The sequence below is a fragment of the Oreochromis niloticus genome, linkage group LG15 (genome assembly GCF_001858045.2).
Source record: "Oreochromis niloticus isolate F11D_XX linkage group LG15, O_niloticus_UMD_NMBU, whole genome shotgun sequence".
Classification (NCBI taxonomy): domain Eukaryota; kingdom Metazoa; phylum Chordata; class Actinopteri; order Cichliformes; family Cichlidae; genus Oreochromis; species Oreochromis niloticus.
The window spans coordinates 37,172,117-37,196,103 of NC_031980.2; the positions used below are offsets into that span (position 1 = coordinate 37,172,117).

Sequence of the window (23,987 nt, forward strand, 5' to 3'; positions counted from 1 at the left end):
TATCCTCCCTCGCTGGTGTCTGATCTTCTTTTCTGTGCCTCTTTGCTGACTTTATGAACGCCCAGTTCGGATAACCGCATGTTTTCAGTGCTTCCTTTACATGTGTGTGTTCCTTCTTTTTCCCTTCAGGCTTAGAGGGAACAAGTTCTGCCCGGTGGTGTAGGGTCCCAATTACTCCAAGTTTGTGTTCCAGAGGGTCCCTTAGAACTGAAGAAGCTTCTCGGATGAGAGGTGAAATGTCTTCAAGCAACTTAAAGAAGTCCAGACGCTTTTTCTTTGCAAACTCCTTTGACTACGATGACCTGGATGACTGAGAACCTTCACAGACCTATTTGCTCTCTACTTCCTATGGAAGCAGTAAGGGTGCACTGAAGGTTTTACAGGACAGAGTCCTTTGTTTTTCATGACTGCATTCACCTGATTTCCTCTTTAACCTTTGTCTACTCATGTCCTTCAAGAAGTTTACAATTTCTAAGCCAGTTTTTTGTTTTGTGCAGCTGCGTTGCTTTTATCATGTATTATGCATTTAACCTCTTGGTTTTCGACTCTGCTATCAGTAAAGTATGGTGGTGATATCCTGGGTATGCCAAACTTGGTTCATAGCACAGGCCCTAGGCCAAGTTCAGACTACAGTCTGACTGAACCAACAAACACTCAGGCTTCTGACAGATTGATTAGAGAGGAGCAACACAGCCGTAAATGGATGTATCAGATAATAATCAGTTTATTTCCAACTAATACACACAAAAAATCACCTTGCAAAACATGTGACATTTTAATGACACCAAGACAAGATGGCAAAAACAATCATAAATACAAACCTGATCCAGATCTCAATATGAACACATGAAGAAAGAAAAAGCAGATCCCACTAAAAGGCTCCAGTGTGTTTGTGTGGGCATTTCTCAGAACACAGCAGGAATGTAAAAACAGAAGTATGAGTAAAAGAGAAACTGAAGAGCTTTGACATACTAATAGAAAATGTCTGGGATTCACCTTTGGTTCACAGCTCTGGCATCTAGGCTAGGGGAGCGGGCGAGTTACTGAGGACAAATCTGATTCCATTTCTGAGTCCTGTAAGCTAAACGCTTTAGCTTGTTAATGAGTAGATAAATAGTAAATAAAACTATAAACATGGACGTGTTTGGCTTGCATCATCAGTAACACCCCCGCATGCTGATACTGCACCTCTGTCATCTTCTTGACATCCAAATGTTTTAGTTTGTCCCCCAGTTTGTATGAATAACAAAGACTGGTAATTTACCAAAACCTGAATCTCTCTCTACAGCAGTGGTTCTCATAGCTCAGCAACACCAAAGATCAACAATATAAAGTAATGCGGTGGCCACCACCTCAGCCTCCTCCTCATAGCCACCTATGGCATAAATTTTAAAATCATAGGTGATTTTCAGAAAAGCTGACCGGGATTCAAACTCATCCAAGATTTTAGTAGATGCACCTGTGGTATGAATTTCAAAATACTATGATGCCTTGTTCTCGAGTTATTGTATTTGCAAACTCGGGTGTTGGCGCCGCCCAACAATAGCTCATCAGCCTTTTATGGGTGAGGGTTAAAAAGGATAGGAGATGAATTAAAAAAGGTCAGTGAGCAGCATCAGAAAACACTTTTTTCCTAAAATAAAGTTGTTTTTCATGGTTATTTATCGTTTGAGAATCACAACTTTAAAGTCTCTCCCTCTCTCTGCATAGACTTTGTTACATGCAAAGTCTACGTAAAGACGCGGAATGACGGAAGTAAGATTGGACAAAGCGCAAATGTGAATGCGTATCCACAAAACGTTTGTGAAAAATTCACTTCACACTATGTTGAAAAAGCTAATCAGCTGATCAGCATCAGTGACATCAGTTTCCTGATGTCACAGAGAATAAGAAATGGAGGACAAGCATATGTATTGGCAATTTACATGTAGGGTGGAGCGGCAAGATTCAACTTCACTCTGAGTTTGGAGAAGAGCAATCCAGGATGTAGTGTGTTTTATAAACTGAAGTACCACTCCTGTCTGTAATAAATAAAAACTGACATTTAGTCCTGAAATTATATAGAAACAAATGACCTAAAACTGGGAGGATGCTAGATGTTAGGAACAATATCAGTGAGATGGAATCCTGAGAAGTCAGGTATTACATACTACCTTATGAGGTATGACCAAAAAGCCCTGAGAATGGGTCCATAAAATCAAAAAACCCTACCCTATTTAATATTAAACAATCTCTTGGTCAATGTCATCATCTCAGACACATCCAGATAGTTTTTAGCAGAGCAGCTATTTTTAGATCTCTTCCTGGAAGCCCTGTTCTGACCACTTTTTCCACATTAACAGGCCACCAGATTTGCTTGCACTTTTCAGCTTCCCACAAATTAAAAACAGTTTAGGCTTATGTCGACACAGTGAAGGAGACAGAGGAAGCTTAGTACAACAGGACCTAGCAGATCTTTAATGAAGCAATCTAAAAATAGCAGCTGTCTTGAAAATGGTCTAGAAGTGCCTGAGAAGATGACCTTACATGTGAATATTAAATCAGTGACGGCTTTTTAATTTTAGAGGCTCATTCCTGGAGCTTTTTGGTTACACCACACATATCTGTGAGTGCAGCGCTAGCCCTGTGTAGCAGTCGTCCCCTTCAACCTGTAACACCACTGCAGAGTTTCTAATGCGAGATTCAATCACTGTAACGGAAAGGCTTATAAAAATAAGTTAAAAACATTTTAAGCCCCTTTGTTTAGCATCTCCAAGCAGCCTACAAAGATCATAAATGGTTTATTATAGACTATAAAGTAGCTGTAAGGAAATTTGAAGTGTCCTTATATTACAGCTCCAGATGTGCAGCAGCAGCAGTCTCACTGCAGGCAGTTATAGATATTAGTTATTAAACACATAAATAAACACATCCGTCCTTTAGGGGCAAAAGTCTGATTTTAGAGTAATTTTCTGTTTAAAACACCACGGTCACTGCGAATAGAAACGCCACATGTTCCCGCCTCCCACAACTGATTCCTTCATTAAAGTGAACTCTTAGTATAGTTCGGCATCGCTGGGTGTCTGTCACCACTTGATGAAGACGAGAGCAGCGAGTGCGGCGTAGCCGATGATGAGGAAAAGCACTTTGAGCAGCCGGTCCTGTTTCTCCTCCAGCTCTCGGGTGAGGATCTCAAAGAAGGTAACAAACAGGAAGGTTCCGGCAGCGAGTCCCTGCAGCACCACGGACACTATGCTGCCCGCCAGCGTCTGGGCCGACTCGATGCCCATTCCCACCAACATGCCCAGCGGAATCATCATGCTGACTGTCACACCCAGCTTGGTGGCGTCCTTCATGCCGAGAGATGCCTTAGCTACGCTCACCCCAAGGGCGATGGCTGCCAGTGTCTCGTGCACAGCCACGCCCAGAAAGAGGCTGCCCAGCTTGGCCCCGTCCTCCTGCAGGCCGAGCGCCAGGCCCTCGAATGCGGAGTGTGCAGACAGAGCGAGGACCAAGCTGGCCAGCCGCAGAGGCCCCGCCCCCGCCAGCTCGGCCGGGTTGAAGTGTCCGTGGTGGTGGCCGTGGGAGCGGTGACCGCCATTGCTCGGTGAGCCCCGTGCTGAGGAGATAAAAGGGGTATCATACTCAGAGTCGCTGCCGGCCTCGGAGCCGCCGGCGTTGAAAGTCTCGAGGTCGATGAAGGATGGCTTCTCCTTCCTGAAGGTGAGGACAGCCTGCTCTATAAAGACGGTGAGGAAGAAGCCGAGCATCATCATTGTTTCAGCCAGAGGATAATCGCTGCTGATCTTCAACTGCTGGAACACATCGACCACCTGAAGACGCAAAACGAAAACCACAACAGTAAGCCAGATAAAACTTCAACTTTGTCGTTATCTTAGTGTTCTGAAACAGGACATCCTGAGGGAGCAGTTGCTATGAAATACCAATGACAACACAAAGCATAATTTACAAAATGAACTTTGTGTTTTTTTTAATCAGACTAAGGCTTGAAAGTAGTGACTGAGCCCATGAACTCATCTGGAAAGTTTGGCTTCACTTTTAAGAAGCCAATGCAAAGTATGTGGGCAAGGTGAGTGGATGTGTGTTTACCTTATCTCTGACAGCGGGAAGCAGAGCATTGAAGCATGTTGCGAGGAACACGCCCCCTCCAAATGAATTGCACAGAGACAATGGCCTCCTGTATCTCTGTGCTTTATCATAGTCAACGAGCAGGAGACGTACTGGGACCAGCACACCAGCCAGCATAAGGCTGAACAAGCCCAGCAGGCCAAGCAGCTTGGCCACCAGGATCTGCATCCTGATGCTTCAGAGACACTAGAGCGAACGGAGCGGTGAACACAAAGTCATCACACACGCCTCCTGTCTGCTGCTTCTGATGGACTTTACTGGAGCTGCTGGGACATCTCTGCTGGTTTCAGCGGAGGAGACACAGGCAGATGTTGGTTTCAGTGTACACACGAAATAAACACATACTTGTTGCACTGGTCTGTGTAGGAAAAATGCATCTAAAGATTCTGACCGACAAATATCCCCCATATATATTTCACATCTTTCTTATACCTTAATTGGGGTGTTCATCTTTTTTAGCTCAATGAGTCAGTTTTGGCTTAATTTAGTATCAGGACATTCATGTAACATGAAGTCAGCTAAACAGAGACAAATTAAACATATTACTAACAGCAAACTATTATAAAATAACTTCTCATCTTTAGGTTTGGATTTTCTTTCAATTAAAAAGCAATACAGAAGTTTGACATTTTATAGAGGAGGGTCAGAGGTCAAAGCCAGAGCCCCTGAGCAAGATGAAGTTACAGGTTAACCGGCATTGAATTCAGTAAATGTTCTCATTGCCATGATTATTTTCCCGACACATGGCACCTGGATTCATTCTGACCAGCGTTTAGCCAGAGACTTCCTGTTTCATACATCACACATGATCTCTGCAGTTGTTTTTTGTACCGCTCCCTTACAAAGAAACCATGAAATAAACAAAATGTCAGCAGGTCCAATATTGTAAACATTAGTACAATATTAAATCCACCATTTCAAATGAATAAGTACAGCTTTGTTAATGAATAAATTTTTTAATTATCCTAAATAATAGGAGTGGTGCTTGGTTGAAGTTGCATGTGTACAATATGAGATGTGATTTTGTTTCATAGTGTAAACAAACAGTGAATACAATGCATGGGGAAAACAATGAGGGACAGGAGAGCGTGACATTTGATGACAGACACACTTAACAGATGAACTACTTTTGAAATTCGATTTTAAACACGTTATGCATCATTTATAGAACAATGCTTTTCTGATAAGGGTGTTCAGACAAAGTCACCCACGTTTTCTAGCTGAGTACATTCATTAGAATGATTAACAGAATATAAATAAATGCTCCTGTTCACATGTATTAATACAACTTTACTATTCTATTATTATGACATGAGATTCAGATGAGATAGATTTGCACAAAAACAGAAAAGTCCCTTAAAGACCTGCTTTTTAATTTCACAGCTTAAATAATTCAGAGCCTGTAATTTTTCACTTTTACTTGAGTAAAGAAGTTGAATTGGTATTTCAACTTCTACCAGTTTTTTTTTTTAAATACAAGTATCTGTATTTCTAAATGAGTCAAGAATCTTATGTACTTATACCATATATATTATGGGGAACATATAAAAATATGGAGTTTATGCATTACCACCACCTGGAAGTCGATATTTTTGCATATTAATATAATTTTAACTCTTATATTAAATCTTATATTAACTTTCGAGCACTTTATGTACACCCCAACTTACACTACGAGTAAACTAATAAAATCATCAGAAGTATAGTAAAGTGAAAATAAAAACCAGCTGACATTTAATTTACTTGATGGTTTCTTTGTAATGGAGCAACACAAAAAACAGCTGCAGAGGTCATCTCTTATGTCGTGAACATGGAACAGGAAGTCTCTGGCTAAAATCTGGTTGGATGAATCCAGGTGCAGATGTATCACAGGTTAATCTGGTTGTTTGTCAGAGTCTGCATTGTTCTTTTGTGAGGGAATGCCAACAGTTAAATGCCATTTTGGTGCCCTTTGAGTTTATTTCCTGGTTTGTCTTTATTTCCTCCTAAAACTATGATACACCCGTTTTATCCTCACCACTTAATCTGGATCACCGGTGCTGTGCCAAAAAGTCTGTCAAAAAAGTGCTGCTGACATTTCTATGCGTTTTCTGTGTTTAATATCTTATTATTGCTTATTTTGGTAAACAGGCTGATGTTAACAGGATTTACAAAGGGGTTATACGTAAAACAAAGAAATAACCTGTTTTGATATTGTACCTACTTTGTGTTCTACATTAATTTTAATTCAGTCCTTTGTGGTTTCCTAAAATCCTTCCATAGAACTGCTTTGTTACATTTGTCGCCATTCCTGCTGCACTCTTGGCCACACATTTTACTTTTTAATCTCAAGCTCAATGAGACTTATCACCTGACTTGACCTTAACACCAAGATAGCAAATATGAAACAGTGGCTTTGCAGGTCACCTAAGGCAGAGACAGATCTTACAACACCTGAGTTTAGACACCACACATGCTATTAATAATTTACCTATTATCAAATATCTAATTTACACACTTAAATATAACGTTTCGGAAAAACTGTTACTGAGGGAAAAATTATCTGAATGTTAGGTCATTTTCATTGGTACATGTAACTGGAAGGTGGATTTTCATTAGTTAAGTGGCAGCCATTAAAACGCGCCGTTGTCGCCTTTGACAGTTACTGCCTTTAGTCAGAACACAAACACCGCGAGCCTCTCTCACTGTGGAGATTACTCCATTCACCGGTTTTTTGTCTCACTGGTTTTATCCGTTTTTTAATCGTTATATTAATACATAATATGATGCGGGAGAAAAACACGTCAAACCACCAAGCAGGAATACGTGCTACTTCCGGTGAGTAATTTCAAAATAAGTCATCTGGGTCCTGCTTTACGTCTGAAAGTCTAATCAATTTGTTTCTATTATTGTAATCCGGCGTCACAACTTCTAATCCAACAAACAAACGTTTCTGGACCCGTTTCATCTAGTGTGTGAAACAAAATTGAAAGTTTACATAACACATATAACCACACCGTTTCCGCGCGAATACTGCCTAACAGCGGCTAACTTGACGCTAGCATTAGCTTTCTGTCATTTGCTCATGGGGGACTAAAGAGGGCCTCTTTAAGAAGCTAACAAACCGACGTGTGGCGCTCAGGTAGGGAAAGCAGTTGTTTTCCTTTGCTGTTCACGCCTAACAGCAGCTTTAGCTCCGAAACAACAGGACAAACCGCAAATATCACTCAAACACCGTGTTTACCTGTTAGAACATCCGCTCTCATCTACTGCAGGTGCACAATAATACTTCCGCGTTTACATCGCGCAACGCAAACCCCCGGGGCGTGATGACGTAGTCCACAAACAGAGTGAAGTGAAGTGTCCTGGCGTGACAGAGGATGGAGACGCACGACCCCTGAAAGGACGAGCCGAAGGAAGATCGGTTTAACGGATTTATACGTATGATTTTTTTCCTATCCATACATTTTTTTTCCCCACATATTCCGTTATAAAATATTCAAATTTGATATATGTGTAATTTCTGTAAGGTTATCAAAAGTGGTAAATATTGTGTCGGCCGTGTTATATTTTTCGATTGGTGTGAAATAAGGTTAAGAGTAGTTATTGAATAAACTGGACTTCCTTGTTTTTTATGCCCTTGAGTCATGAGAAATGGCAAAACTATGCCATTCCTACTTCTATTGTCATAGGAAAAGTGTTTCCTTCTCATAAGCGTCAGTTTTTTGTTCCGTTCTTTTAAATTTCTTTCAACTTAAAAAAAAAATAGTATATATATATATATATATATATATATATATATATATATATATATACATATATATATATATATATAATTTCTCCCCTCATAAATTTGTATGTTTTCTTGTAAATATATCTTTCTTTCAATATTTTTTTTTAAATCAACCCATCTTACATTTGACACTTTAATATTAAATCATCGAGTCCAGTGTTTTACTGGACCCACTAGGACTTCTACTTTTGGAACCAGTGTTTTCTGTTTTTTTCTGATCCTGGCTCTTGATTTGTCTTCCTGTGATTTTTTTTTTAATAAAATCAACACTACAACCCGGAGCAGCTATGAGAAGAGACTTCACTGAAGAAGAGGAGGTGCAGACGTTGTGCTGGTTGTAAATAGATAACCACACTTTGGACGAGAAGAGTAAAATGTTGAGATGGTCTTTTTATTGAAACTGTGTTCAAACAGCCTCCCTGGTGCCTCCTCAGAGCTTCGTGTGACCGAGGAGTTATTAGTTCATTTACACTAAATTAACCCTGACACTCATCCTCACACACATACACACACTCATACTCTGACACACCCATCAAAAACAACAAAATGCATTTAAAGGTACACTGTGTAGTTTTTAGAGGAAAAGACTTTCCAGGTTTCTACAGTTTAACATCTGGTGTCCAATATGTTATCAGAACATCTCTGATTATTCTGCGTTTGATCTAAAAACCACACAGCCGCAGGAAGTGGGTGGAGTTTTCGGTGATGTGCCTCCTGAATGACGAGGGAGGACTCGCTTGTGCTCTCTCTCTCTCTCTCATGCAGGAATTAATCAGAGATGGAAAAACAGAACTTCCTTCGAGTCCTCCGAGTTATTATGATCCAGATCAGAAAAAAAAACCCAAACAGGTCAGACAGTGCGTGCTCCTCCTCCATAAACCCGTCCCACCTGAAACAAACAACGAAACAAAAATATAAAACCTGCCAAAAGGAGAATCAATAAAGTCACAGCTCCACATTACAGGATGAAATTCTGAACATCTTTCTTATGTCTTGAAGAACACATTTTTTGTACTTGAGTGTGAAAGTCTTACACGATCAATATGGTCGCGCTGCACTTTCAATTATTAGTCTTTGTCTATGAGGACTCACACTAAACAGAGGCTGTCGGGGCAGAGATATATATTTTAACTGAATGTTTTTACAGCTGAAGGTGAAAAATATGTAGAATCTCTTTTATCTCGTAGATCAGTGTGTTATAGTGCATTCCCTTGCATGACTTCATCAATTCTAGCTTTCAGTGTCCCCCTCCTCCTCCTCAGTATGTTTGCTGTTACAGGCAGATATTCAAAACTTCATTCTGAGTTTGAGGTGAAGGCACTGCTAGATTTGCCTAGACATTATGACCAACGCTGGGGCCTCACAGGAGGCCGTCACCTCTCCAGCAAATTTACTCTCTATTTTATTGTTAAGTCTGCTGATGACAGTGATCACTGACATGATAGAAAATCATTTACAGGAAATAATTACAATGATTATGGTTCAGTTTCATGTGGACAGACACGCGCTAAGTTTAAGCTACGTTTGTGCTAAGAACAAACTGTAAGATTGTAAATATGCCCAATAGTTCAGCGACAACACAGGATGATACAGCTTTGTGACTCCTGAGAGGCAGGGGAGTGAGAGGATTGAAAGTCATTATCAGGAACAATAGTGGATACATTAAACTTTGATGTCTTTGTTGCTGCAGTTCCATTTTTATGATAGTTGCCAAAAAACGCAAAGAAAGGAAAATAAATCTTACATTGCACAGATTGAATTAAATAACTGCACTGTCTGAGCTTTTCTATGTCGCATGAACTATGCAATCATGCATGACTGGTTGTGACACAACCCGGATGAAACTCATCTCGTACACTGTGGATGAAGAACAGCAGTAAGACCTGTGGTGTGCTAAACTGAATCAGTGTGTATTTACTCTATGCGAGGGTCACGGCTGCTCCTCATTCCCAGAGCTGGGCGTCTGATTGCGCATTTGACTCCTCAGCTGTTCGATGAGTTCAGGGTTCTGCTGCTGCATCTGCTGAGCGAATTGCTGCCCTCTGCAGAAGAAAACAGAAAGCCAGAATCACCTGTTATTCATTGACACCACCAGCTTTAAAATGCAGTCCCTGTGCTCAGGTACGTACGCCTGGATCAGTCTTGATAAATCTCCAGGTGCTGCGGCACTAGGGGCTCCTGGTGCAGCCCCAGGAGGCGGGGCTGCACCTCCTCCCCTCCAGCACCCCCACCTCCCAGTCCACCATACGCTCCAGACATCATCCCAGACATCCTGGAAGATAGGACAGGAAGTTAACTCTGACAAACCACAGAGGAAGAATGGATTTCAGATGAACTGAGACAGACTTACAGCTGCTGAACCTGAGGGTTGTTCATCAGAGACGAGGCCTGCAAAGAGACAAGAGGAGGATGGAAAAATTTACTGAGTAGAAAGAAAAACTGTAAATACCTAAATTAAAAATAATGAGCAATGCTGATAAATTCTCAGAGTTCTCATCGTCTATGTAAGCTGTCAAAGCTTATCACAGCAATTTTATCACTGTTCAAATGTGTGGGGTTTTTTTTTCTGGTCATTTCTGAAATTCTACACTTATTTAAAGGAGCGTCTTGTAATTTAGAGAAAATAAAAAACATTACTAATGATATGCATGGCTGTTGAGTCAACAGAACTCATACTGCTGTCTCTGTTTGGATGCATCTTTTACAAATTAGTATCCGAGTGAGTTAGTACCTACTAAAACTGACACGACACACACCACATTATGTGCTGTATGGACTAATAGGCATGTTATAGTTTCTGCATCTGAAAGGTCGTTAGGTTCTGATGAGGACAGAGTGACGCAAATTTGGCCATCATACATATTTGCTTTGTGCAGTTGCGTGATTTACTGTTGAAAATGATGATGAAATCAATCAAGTACTTTTGCAAGCTAACCAAATAGCAACAGCATGTAAATGCTATCAAAAACAGCATTTACAGGAGCAAGCAAGATAAGGATAGCCAGCTACACTGCACCGACATGTTTACTGATAATTAAGAAAGTTAGCCGATAACGTATTTTGCCAAAATCAGGAGACCTCATTCACTCAAAGAACTATACTGCTACATGAAACAGGATTCGATTTTGTGTTAGCAGAAAGACAAACAAAGACAGCTCAGGTTGGAGTTTGTTTGGCTTCCATGAGCTGAGCTTGGCTTCACTGGCCACAACTGGCTTTCTTTTGGCTAAAGTAAGCTACACTGATACTGTGGTACCCAATGCAGCTTGTTGCTGGCTAACCTTCACTTGCTTGCTTATTATCAGAATAATTTCTGAAGTCACGTGACTTTGTGCTTTTGTATATTAGAGGCAAACTCTTAGAATGTGGTCTCATCACAGTGTCTTTGTTAAGGCTTCTCTAAACACTTAGTTGGACCTCATTATAGTCAAGATTTACAAAGGACTTAAATTTTGTTTGCACCAACCAAAGTAATGCCTAGAACTAACTATGCTCAGTGTGCACAATGCACATTCATGTGACTATGGCTGTAGAGTATCAGTTTTCTACTGGGCTAACTTTTCATTTCCTATTTGTTTGATGGTTCGATGCTAAAAAGGTGATTTAAAGGAAACCGAAACAAGAAAATTAGCTGTGAGCTCTGACGAGTGCAACTGGTTCTGATGGCCGCCAAAACTCTGTGACTGCTTAGAAATTTTACAGGCCAATCAAACACTCAGATCTCACCATGTTCATGAACCCGGGGTTACTCAGCAAACCAGCTAGATCGACTCCGCCCAGCCCTGCAGTCTGAGAGAACAGAGACAGATTCACGTAAACACAGCGCTGTCAGGAAGTCCGGAAATATGATCCCTCATCCTGCCTCTTCTCACCGGACTGGACGTGTCCATCTTCTCCTCTGCGATCTTCAGATTGGTTTTGTAGGTGTCATTATCCGGGTCGAGCTCCAAAGCTTTCTTATAGTAACTGACTGCTTCTGTGTGTTTGTTGAGGCTGGCCAGAGCCAAACTGAAACACAAGACGACAAGTCAGGACCAGAAACAGCTGAAAACAGAACGCAAGGAGCTTCCAGTTTTTCATTCTTCATGCTCTAATGCTGTATGTTTGTCTACTTAAACAACTGTCTTATTCTTGCAAACTCCTGTATAACTGAATAAAAAACACAAAACAAAAAAACGAATGTAAAAACTTTGTGGAAATAACTTTGTGCTGGCTGACTTTGGTTTTACGGCTGCAGTCAGCACGAACCTTCATTTTCAGTAAGTCTGCTGCTCGTCTTTAATAGTTGACAGTTTTCTTCCAAAGACAAAACAGTGAAAAACTTTAATAACTTCATAAATATCGTAAAATAAGATTTTTTTATTTGACCAGTCTCACAAAATCCAAAGATATTCAGCTTCAGCACAGAGTTTTATTTTATAAAAACTCCTAAATGACTTGCTCCTGAAATACTTTTACAAATGCAGTGTATAAATACTCATCATCTTAAGAAGACACAATTTTTATATTTTATTTTACTATTCAACAGATAAATCCTGGGGTCTGCAGAAGGTCCTATGAGCCAAACACTGTGTAGAGCTTTCTTTTCTGATGCTCCAAGATACTTATTAAGAAAAAAAAGTTAAAGGAAAAACTAGAAATTTTTTAATTGGATCTTTTTGTGGAATCCATTTGTTCGAAGAACCTGGTTTCATTTACGTTTTATCCCCAGTCTGACTGATTTTAAAGGACATACAGACGTCTGTCAATATTCCTCTGATGAGCCTGTGTTGCTAATTTGTCTGTTAAAAATAAATGTGCATATGTAATGGAGAAAACTACAGTTGTGCGATGCAACAGTGTCCAGGTTGCAGATTTGCTTTAAGCTCCAGTCACACCAGCAGGTGGCGCTGTGAGATGCGTCAGATGACTTGGTGTAAAAGGAAAGCTCCTCTCTGCTGCCTAAGAGTAAAGTGCCATCCCGTCCAACACATCAGGTCTGACACGATATTTTCACTGGTGATGCACGAGGCTAAGAGTCTGTTTTTTGTGTTAAACTCTCTGATTTTATGAGTTGAACAAATTATTTTTGTTGTTTAATTTTGAATACAGGTAACTTAGTGTTTTAAACTCCTAGTGAGCTCTGAGATAGTGGCAACCGTAATGTCATAAAGCAAGCTTAACATGAAGGACAACCAGTTAACAGCACTGCCTTTGGATTTTGGTACATGGACTAGCATGGTTGAACTTAACCTGGCCACCAATCAGCTGACTAAGATCCCAGAGGACATCTGTGGTCTTGCTTCTCTGGAGGTGTTAATATTGTCCAAGAAGTTACCACATGGTATTGGGAATTTGAGAAAGTTGTACAGATTAAGCAGACAAGCGCAATCCAAAGTTTCTGCTTCACAACTTGTGTACCACAATTTGTCAGGGGAAATGAATGAAATGTGTCAATCTGAGTTTTTAGTTTTGAATTATTTGTGTTGAAATGGCGATACTGAGGGGTCCTTTTGTTATTTTCACTTTATTTGGGAATGATTTTTCATTTTCCACATTTTAATTGGGAACATTACCAATACTGGAGCCTTACCATAAATAAATATATATCTCCCTCCCACTGTACTGGGGAAAAATCTCTACTGTCTTCTGTTTATTTTTAACGTAGCTGCTTATCAGTGAAGGAAATGCCTTCCTGCAGTTTCCTCTGATAAACCCAGGACATTTTTTCTACATGTGAGATGTTTGTAGCTTTTGATGTCAATGTGAAATCACTTTATGGCAACAATGAAAGACAAGGACAAGATGTTGCCTTACCCCATCCGCCCATAAGCTTTGCTATAGTTGGGGTCGATGCTGATGGCTCGTTCACAGTCCTGCACGGCTCCTGCGTAGTTCCCCAGCTTACTGTAAGCTGCAGCTCTGCACAAAAAACCCCACAAATACTTACTGCTTCACGTGAGCATCAACAATCTGAACACAGCAAAACAACTGCAACAAAGAATTTGTATAAAATGTACATAAACAGCACAGAAAAAATTGTTTCTAAAAATAGTGTCATGTGACAAGATGTATGTGAAGAATGTGGGTTTTTTTAAAAGGACCAAACTTAAAGGTTTTATGTAACAAAGTATGCAAAAAAATCTAAAATGACAAAACAAGTGAAAACACATGAAAAGTTCTTTTGTTGTTCTTTTGTTTCTCGTTCATACTCCAATACAATTTTACTGTTTTTAAAATGAACAACAAATATTTAGTGATGCTGAGGAAAAGTAAATGGTAAATGGACTGGTTCTTATATAGCGCTTTTCTACTCTTCTGAGCACTCAAAGCGCTTTACACAACTTGTGCATTCACCCATTCACACAAGCACATTTTTTCTAAGTAACATTCACACACACATTCACACTCCGATGGATGCATCGGAGAGCAATTTGGGGTTAGTATCTTGCCCAAGGATATTTGGCATGCAGACTAGGGGAAGCCAGGAATCGAACCACCAACCTTCCGATCAGTAGATGACCTGCTCTACCACCTGAGCTACAGCCACCCCAAAAGCTGACCAACCTGTTGCAGTAGTAGACGGCGTTCTGAGGGTTGATGGCGATTGCCTTGGAGTAAAACTCAACAGCAGCTGCAAAGTTCTCCACCTTCATCTGGTCGTTGCCTCCAGTGCAGAAAACAGAAAAGAACAAAAACACCTCACTCACCTGAGCACTGCAATAAACTTTATACAGCAAAGTCACTCTAATGTCATCTCTCATTTGCTGTGCTTGCTATCATTAGTATTCATTATTATTACACAATATTTATTCCATTTATTTGGCTTTACTGATTTTTCTTAGTATTTTGCTGCGTAGAGATACTAATGCTATAGTATCATGTGAAACATTTACATAGACTTTTATATTTACTTTTAAATGTTATCTTTACCTTTCTGTGACAACGTGATGAATCCTGCTTCCAGGTCCAAACTACTCTGAGTTTATTAAGGCTGTTGTGTTTTTAACTTGTTTTAATGTTTTGTATCTTCTTCTCTTTAATCTCAACAAGCCCCTAAAACAGTCAGTGATCCCTGTCGGCCTCTCTGGGTTTTTATCACCACTGTTCATTTTAAAGCTCAGTGTTTAAACCCTTCCAATGTAACTCCAGCCCAGCCCATGCAGCAGTATATTAATGACTAACCTGGTATTGTGGATGGATTATCTCAGCTGTTCTCCTGACTGAAGTTTGGTCCGTTTACAGCATCCTGCCATGCGATTGCATTTGTCCCTAACCATCAGGAACCCTCATGTTAACTTTTATCGAGTGGGAAAAAGTTAGCGTTCATCCTCCAGCTTCACTGTGTTTATGCTATGCTAACATAGCTGTGTCGCTAGCAATCACGTAGCACATCATTATATAGCAGCTAGCCCAACTTCAGTAACCCTACAAACGTCACTGCTGTTTAGTTTTCTGTCTTCATTTATGTTGGAAGTGATAGCAGAGCTGTACGTTTGAATGTTTCAGGAATCTCTCAGTCAGAACATGCTATATCATGTTTAGGTGGAAGCTAGCGAGCTAACTTCCTGCTAACTTCTAACTTCGTTAAATTTAATAAATCCTGTTTTCATGGATGTTAAACTTAATTGTTACACCTGGTAAAGCAGCAACGCTGATCATTTTATTAAAGATGAAAGAATTTAGACAGTTTGTAACTCTCAGTGATGCCGCAGTGTTCGTTTGACTTTGGGACCTGAAGCAGAGTTTGGACCCGGCACGGCTAATGATGTCAGACTTAAAGACCGGATAACAATAAATACATGTCCTCCTATTTCTATACTGAGGATAGATGATTAGACAGAAGTCAGCACTTTAGCTTACATCATTTACCTGCCTTGAGGCCACTTCTGCTGCCTGCTTGCATCAACAGTACTGCATTTATTCTTGAGTAAATTATCACCTAACTTTATTTCTGACTGCTGTATTTCCAGTTAATGTATCTGCTCTGCCTCTGTGAATCCTCCATCTTTGTTGTAGAGTGTCATGAAAACAAAGGTTTAAACAAAACTTCCTACAGCTTTCCAAAAACCTGATTCAAGGAGCTGCATGTTCATTTGCATCATGTCTTCCTTGTAGCAGCTTAACCCTACAAATGAACACAAAGACAAACTAGCTGCTCTAGATAACATGTTCACACCAGCCACCTGGACTCACCGTCACTTTTGAGTCTTTCAGCCTCAGCTTTCTGTTCCTCTGTTGGGGAGTTTGGCGTGGAGTTGTTGTTGACCTGCGACTGAGCTGCATACTGACAAACAAACAAACAAACACTGGGTTAAATGACACTTCCTGTAAAACAACTATTAAAAACAGACAGACGGACTCTTCAGGTGTGCACAATCACAGAGAAACACTCATGTAAAATTAAAATTTGCTGCAACCTGCACTAAGGCCAGTGCTCCATTTTAAACGTTTAAAGAATGGCATTTGGATCTTCACCAGTATGTAATGGCTTGTTTTGCCTTTTGTAAGCCACAGCAAATAATTCTGGTATTTATTGTGTATTTCGTTTCAGCTCTGGCTTTGGAAGAGCAGTGAAATTAACTCAGACTAGCTGCAGGAAATTAATGCAAAATGTGCAGATTTGTCATCTCTGCAATACAACACTGAAACAGATCGGAAAGTTGCAAGGGTTTTCTGTGTTTACCTTTGCTGTAGCGGCGGTAAAGATCTCCGGTAACGTCATGGGGACTGCGAGACTCTGGTCATCGGTAGAAACGTCAAACGCTGTCTCCAAACACTGAACAGCAACTGAAAAACAATAAGACCATGTCAACAACAAGCTGGTTCCAAAAAATAAAATAAAAAAGCCACACAAAAGGAAAAACGATTCAATCTGTCGTGATCTTTCAACTACTCCAAGATGTGGAATCAGAAACATCCCTGTGCGTCCTGAGGTCTCCTCACCTGTTGGCGAGTTGGATCAGGTGTTGGGGGAGGATAACAAACAGTCTGGGAGCATGTATGGCCGGGTTTACTAAGGAACTGCACAAGTGCAAACTTGGTTCTGGTGTAAAAGTATTGTCGATATTTACTAGGAGAGCACAATGACAAGATTGGGTATAAGGGCTGGGAACTGAGATTTGTTGTGACTGACCCTGTTGCATCTATTTCTGGAAGTTCAGGGAGGAGAGTATTTAAGTCAAGCACACAAACTGATTTACTAAAATTTGCATGTCTTATTTTTTGCACTTGATAATGAACTGACTGACAGTGTTAAAAAAAAGCACAACTCTTGTAAATCACCTGTAAAAATAACCACACCTATGAGCGCTATTTGGAAATTGGCCCATAGTGAGGTATTCTCTTGGAGCATCTGGCAGAGGCTGTGGTCCTTTTCAATCCTCTGGGGGGAAAAGTGGATTAACTGAGGTCACCGAGTTAGTTAAAAAACTATTTGGTGACTGGACTTATATGCAGATGAGGTTTGTCTTGAGTTCTTCGGGTGTTGTGGGGGTTTCCTGGTTGACACGTCGATAAAATGAGAATCCAACTGTTTCAGAGGCACACTTGAGGATAGCGACTCTGGAACAGCCGGATATGGTGGTAAACATTCTGTGGCATAGGTGAACCTCAAATTCAGAAGAAACAATGAGGTTTTCCTACTGATTGAGGCATATTGGACCAACTCTTTATCCTCTCAAGGACACTTTGAAGTGGTGGGTTTACTCATCTAGACACCATTTGTTTTGTTAATCTAGAGAAAGTATTCAACAGCATCCATGTAGTGTTTCAGCATGTGTTACATGTACTATGCGAGCTATTTGGTCTCTATACTACTGCAGTGAACCAATGCCTACCAGGCACAAGTTTTGAATTAGTGATGGCAATGCAAACTGCCAGTCTGCCCTATGTCACAGATTCTATTAATAATCTTTGTGGACAACACAGGGCAACAGCATTCAGCAGGTGAAGGGTGTCAGGTTTAGTGGTCTCTGGGATCATCTCTTTGCTCCTTGTTAATTTATTACAATTCAGTTTTATTTATACAGCACACACACGACAGATATCTCAAGACACCGTATATTGTAAGATAAAAGAGGAACACAGATGACAACACAAAGAAGGACAAATTTAGAGAGTTTACAAAAGGTAATGACATGCAATATAAGGGCGCTGGGAGTGAAAAGAGGGGAAAGAAGATGACGAAGCAGCACTGGTTTCACAGGAGTTAAGCCCAGTATCTAAAGCAGGGGTGTCCAACTCCAGGCCTCGAGGGCCCCTGTCCTGCAGGTTTTAGATGTGTCCTTGATCCAACACAGCTGATTTAAATGACCTCCTCAACATGTCTTAAAGGGCGTTTCTCAATATGCGTACTTGTGCGTACTTGCGTTCTCGTGTACTCGTGATACGTCATCAGTCGGAGACCAAGTACTGTTCCAATTCGAAGTATGCATCAACCGAAAACGCGATGTGTTCTCGATCCGCCCGTTTTATCGAGCATGCATCGGTGTGGACTTGGTACAGCTAAATATCCCAGAATGCATTTCGTCCAAAACTCAACAGCGGACTCCCGGCACATCGTTTTCAACGCCCGCCCCCCCGCTCGCGGACTTCTCACTACTCAGGTTAAAGAAACCCCAGCAGCTGTCTATAGTATTGAGTGTCCACTAGAATAGAAATAAAAGCGTTCTAACATCTCACCTGCTTGTTTTTATTAAGGTATGTACACGTATGTACATGTACACTATTTTTATCAATAGAGGTTTCACTACTGAGGTTAAAATGATATATAAGTCACTTAGATCACTTCTAAATGTTAATGTTTGGTGTATTTCAGTGTTTTATTTGTTCCTGAGTAAACCGGTTTGGCTGTGATTAAAGTTAAGCTTCATAACATGTTACTCACAGTTAAATTAGGAGGGGACGGCAGTAAAAACTCCAGACCTGTGACATCATCACGTACGCAGGTGTTCCAACTGTACATATCGCGAGTCCGTGCTCGCGTTCTCGGTGAGTACGTACTCCCGTACTTGAGAATTGAGAAACGGCCGAAGTTCTCCAGAGGCCTGGTAATGAACTAATCATGTGATTCAGGTGTGCTGATACAGGGCAATATCTAAAATCTGCAGGACACCGACCCTCGAGGCCTGGAGTTGGAGACCCCTGATCTAAAGGCTCTGGCTGCTATAGTAATGAGGCGCGAATAGTTTGTAGCCAAGTGGGTAGCAGCTGGGATGTGAATAACAAATCCAAGTTCAAGGTCAAGATTTCTATTCAAACACTGATCTAATGTGCACTCTGGGTTGGGGAGAAGTACAGATATTTTTTTAACAGAAGTACAGAGACTTGTGTTAAAAAAGTGAAACAAAAGTGAAGTACTGATTAAATTTCACTCAAGTAAAAGTGAAAGAGTACAGGCTCTGAAATGTACTCATTTCTACCAGCTGTTTTTGCACAAAGCTAAGTAAACCTGTGCTAATCCTCGTAATGACACAATAATAGTATAGTTAGGAGGTAAAGTGAAATTTGGCTGATGGGTAAACCTGTAAGCCATCCTATATGTAACTTAATACTGATCATAAACAAAATAACTGTTGTGCACCAGCCCAACACAGTGCTTTACAGTACAGCAAACTAACTTGTTTATCCTGCATTAAATGGCAGGATTTTATGCAACCTGCATTCATAGACATGATGCATTCGTGCATCATGTCTATTTTGCAGGAATGTTACACATAGCTTCACACAATATATAGTATGTATGTGATTAAAAAATCAGGACATTACATGTAGCCTTTATATCCAGCTTGTCAATTAATTATCAGTTTGTCACTGGACAGTCCTTACCTTTAAATATAACCCCTCTTCGTCCTCTCCTGTCCTGTTTCTCCTACATCTTTCTCCATCTCTGACTCAAGTTATCTCTCATTCTTTTCTCTCCCTGGGAAATACAGCAGCTGGACCTTTAGTTAGCAAACACACTCCATGACAAACTGCACAAGAACAGTTTGTGTGTTTGCTGATGATTGTTGAGCAATTACAGAAACGCTGCACTTGAAAATACCTGCTACTTAACATGTTATTCCCTGTATGCTCGCTCCTCTTCTGTACAACTTAGGGATATCTGCACCAAGAACACCACTGGATTGTTCTGGTCCACTTAGCTCTATAAACAATGCCTCTTTCATTTCTTTGTACGTGATACAACCTGGTGATGGATACACCAATAGTACTGTCTTTTATGTGCTACTGGTCCCAACTGGGCTACTTGGCTCAAATCAGTCTGATGTTTGAAGACACAGACTAATGTCTTAAACCCAAAGTAACAAACCCATTTTGAAAATTTAAGCAGTAAAAAATACAGATTTGTGTAAAAATGTAGAGAGTCAAAGTAAAAAGTTGTCATAAAAAAACAATACTCAAGTAAAGTACAGATACTTAAAAATTAGTTACTCTACTTAATCTTGAAATATTTGTACTTCTGTTTCCTCTGCTGCTCCTGCAACCCAGACTCGGACATATGAAGCCAGACTATGTACGCTGTATACTTATATATGTTGTGGAAAGAAATATTAAACTGAACTTATTTTAGTGCTGTAGCTGACTCCGTCAGAAAATCTGCTGGCATAATAGTCAGTGATGATTTTGACCATGATCAAAGTCAAATGGAGTCACTGGAATTTTGAGCTTTTGTAATAAAAACAAATACAATAACAATAATAATAATTCCATACATTATGATCTCCCTGGTCCATGGTTATAAGACACTACAACACAAACTTATTCCCCATGAGAAAGTTTAAGTGTGCATTCTGAGTCAGGAGAGAAACAAACTGAGCAGCTTCATGTTGTTCTTCTTCATGTCTGAGGACTCACCTTCGAGACTCTCCTGAGCATCTGAAGACAGAGTGCCTGACTGGAGCTGATCATGGAGGAACTGGATGATGGAGAAAGCGAGGCGTTTGTTGTCTGTCATGGTGGCAGAGGTGCTGCGTCTCTGTCTTCACTGAGGGAGAGACACCCTGCAACTAAAACCTTATTTCCAATAAGAACCGGAACCCTGTAAATGTACATAATGCATGCAATGAAATCCAAATCACTTAAATGCCGCTTAAGTATTATATGAAAATAGTGCAGTGCATTTGTTCATTAAAAGAATATGTGCCAACTTTGAATTTGATGTGAGCAACATATTTCAGTAAAGTCTGAATTCGTACTACATAACCTCTTGTTTTAACGACACTAGGAGGAGATCAGAGGGTAAACACGGCATATCAGTAATGTATTCTGAGCCTAAAGCCAGAGTTTTCAACCTTACAAGTGTGGCTAACTTTAGTTCACTATAGGAATTTATGTTAAACACCTTACGCGGTACTGACCAAACCAGAAATGTTGCCGAGGCCGTGCATTTACACTATGAAAAACAGTCTGTTTTCAAAACTGTGCTGCCTGCAGGCCTAAGGGTCACAGGAAAAGTTTTTGTTTCAGCCTTTTCCCCTCATGAAATTTCTGCTAGCTCTCTAACTCTTTCTGTCTCACAAACTGCAGACCCCATCTTTAATTCTGAAATACTCAGCATCAGTAATGCCCTTTTTACACCTCATTATGTCAGTAATTAACCTCATCAGCTCTCAGATGTGTCTGATTTTTTTTTAATCACATCACTCTATATGTAGACATGCAGCATGTATTTATATGCATGCATGCATACATTTTGTTATATTTATTACTTTCCTTGGTATCAACCAGGATTGAGTACCAACTTTGATGTTTTTTGAACATACCTGCTTATTTTGAATTTGATCTCTGCAGCACGAAGGAATGCCTTTATTGTCATTGCACAAACTTCTTTGTTTCAGCCTCTGCTATATTGCTGTTTGGGGGGGGGGTGTAAAGTTTTGTGTGGTTATTCTGTCAGATGATGCTATTAATAATGCATTAACAACTAGTATCAACAGTGATTAATGCTCAGAGACATGGATGTACCTTCTTTCCACCACACCATCACGACGATGTATGTTTAGCCACCCCCCCTTTGGTATTAGCATGGAGAATGTTCTAGCAACTCGAGCACTGTGTGAGCAGAGCTAACGTTAACCACCTTTGAACATAAAACCATTACACAAACAGAAGAGCAGCTGATGCGAGCTGATAAAGGAGATCTGTCTGTCGTGTTTTAAACTGCTCAAATCAGTGAAGTTTTTGAGGAGTCACCTCACACACACTGACTCAAGATCTCTGGCTAATTTCTAGCTTAGCGTGCTAGCATACCAGTTAGGACAACTAAAAAATCAGCACACATCTAGAATTTATTTGGCTCTTCAGGATATACGTTACGTTTAAAAATGGGTTTCCTGGAACTGCTTTGGCAAATCTCGCAGTCTAACGCTATTACTATAATCAGTACTGAATTAGGCGGTTATGCTGTATTGGTGAAACCCTGACAACTTAAGACTACAGCTAACTCATCGGACACGAATGTATCTCTTTGAAGTTAACAAGCAGCTGATTTATCTTCCGACTGAGCATGACTCGAAATGGAAAGAATGTGTCAACAAAAGGACGAAGCTGATGCTAAAATGCTTGTATTTAGTCAACCCGTGTTACTTTCTGTATGCAACATAGGCCGGATTTGACAGATGATTTCGACAGTTAACTATATGTCTTTAAGTTTCCCTCTATTACACTTGAGGTTCGCTCTAGATTCTAGAAGAAAGACCACGATGTACTGCAAGAGATTTGAAAGGAGCTTGGCGTGACGTGTTCGCCAAACCACAGCGGCACGATGCTAACGGGTGGCTAGGTGATCATATTCCTTTGAGTACATAGGCGCTACTTTATAAATTGACCTTCCACGCTGCCAAAGCGAGGCTGACAGTACAGCTAAGCGTTTCTCCTACCTGTCGTCTCCGAGTTTCAGATGCGAATCAGTCCTAAAAAAGAGAATTTACGTTTGCTTCGCGTCTTTGAGGAACACTCACTCAGTTCGCTCATAAGCTTGTCGCAGAATGATGTCATCATGCGAGGATGCAGTTGAGGGGTCGTAATATTTTTAGCGACCTAACTCACGGCCACTGTATTATTTATTTTTTAAAATTAATTATTTATTTTAAATTGAACATACAAAGTCTGACAGAACACACAACTGTGAAATAATAGAAAAGAAAAAAATAATAATTAAACAATAATAAAAACAATACAGTGAGGGTTTTAACACAAAACACAACTTGTAGCATGTATGTACTCTTTGTCCTGGGCCATTCTGAAGGAAGCTTAAACTTCCGTCGTTCCTGCGCATCTTTATGGACACTAAAATTTGTACCCGACAGGGGCGCCGCCAGAATTTTTTTTAAAAGAGTGGCTATATGGGGACCACTAAAAACATTGGGGTGACACACAAAAAATAGAATTTCCCCTTTTATTATGCTGTTATCAAATATAGATGACTTGACAAAAAAAAAAAAAAATCCCCCAAAAAGAGAGAAAGTGAAGAATTTTATCCAGTAGTCTCACTCATTTTTCAGGAAGTGATGCCTCCAACCGGTGAGGCATCCTTTTTCTTCATTTCATTCTTCTTTATTATTATTATTATTATTGATATAAAGCTGGCCATTTTCACATGACAGTCACTTTCAAACTTTTTTAGAACTGCATTTTTTAAAGGAATAGAAATGAAGGTACTCCAAATATGCAAGAACAAAATGACCCTCAAAGGGAGAAGAGTCCATGTTAAATCAGGTAACTATTTAATTTGTTTTTATCTTTGATATATGGAAAACTGACTTGCATAAAGGAATAATGCCACCTTTTTATCAGGAAATGTGAGTTTTCTTGAAAAACATCAGGTAAGAGTATTAAATTCCCTTCAAACCTTTGTCATGGATCATATATACAGAAAACCTATCATGTTTATTACACTTTTTATTACACTTAAATAGCTGTTGTAACCTGTGTGCTTTGGACTTTATTCTTTTTACAATAGACTTTTGTCACTCCTCTCTAAAGTATTTTAAATTGCTCTAACCTGCACAAAAGTGTTGCACAGTCATTGATAATAATTGACTGATCAGTGGCTGAGCTATAAAGCTGTGTAAAGCCTAGCTGATATATATCATGTATATAGCTT

At 40.1% G+C, this 23,987-nt stretch overlaps 2 protein-coding genes and 1 long non-coding RNA gene across 4 annotated transcripts; 1 reads left to right on the forward strand and 2 right to left on the reverse strand.

Moving 5' to 3' along the window:
* Positions 1-700: 700 nt before the first annotated feature.
* LOC100709193 (zinc transporter ZIP3) lies at positions 701-7,490 on the reverse strand. 2 transcript variants are annotated; one of them, XM_003452570.5, is made up of 3 exons: positions 7,352-7,490; positions 4,090-4,405; positions 701-3,812 (listed from the first exon to the last, which is right to left on the reverse strand). In XM_003452570.5, the coding sequence occupies exons 2-3, from the start codon at positions 4,294-4,296 to the stop codon at positions 3,066-3,068; spliced, it is 954 nt and encodes a 317-aa protein (XP_003452618.1). In that variant the 5' UTR covers positions 4,297-4,405; positions 7,352-7,490; the 3' UTR covers positions 701-3,065. The 2 variants fall into 2 exon arrangements, with proteins under 2 accessions (XP_003452618.1, XP_005457376.1); XM_005457319.4 differs by having other exon boundaries at positions 4,090-4,408; positions 7,352-7,432.
* On the forward strand, positions 4,416-8,569 carry LOC102081954 (uncharacterized). Its single transcript, XR_266810.4, has 3 exons — positions 4,416-7,249; positions 7,383-7,548; positions 8,186-8,569. It is a non-coding gene; the product is annotated as an uncharacterized LOC102081954 (long non-coding RNA).
* On the reverse strand, positions 8,271-22,897 carry sgta (small glutamine rich tetratricopeptide repeat co-chaperone alpha). The gene is given in 13 exon segments (XM_003452569.5): positions 8,271-8,789; positions 9,819-9,942; positions 10,030-10,109; positions 10,112-10,172; positions 10,251-10,288; positions 11,627-11,689; positions 11,773-11,908; positions 13,697-13,801; positions 14,447-14,546; positions 16,076-16,166; positions 16,566-16,669; positions 20,738-20,921; positions 22,762-22,897. Coding segments are annotated over 11 exon segments (990 nt in total). The 5' UTR covers positions 20,838-20,921; positions 22,762-22,897; the 3' UTR covers positions 8,271-8,789; positions 9,819-9,830.
* Between the last annotated feature and the right edge of the window lie 1,090 nt (positions 22,898-23,987).

Coding starts and splice junctions, on each gene's coding strand:
- LOC100709193 (XM_003452570.5), bottom strand. CDS start 4,296: ATGCAGATCCTGGTGGCCAAGCTGCTTGGCCTGCTGGGCTTGTTCAGC. Junction 3,813..4,089: donor TTCCCGCTGTCAGAGATAAG/GTAAACACACAT, acceptor TTGCGTCTTCAG/GTGGTCGATGTGTTCCAGCA.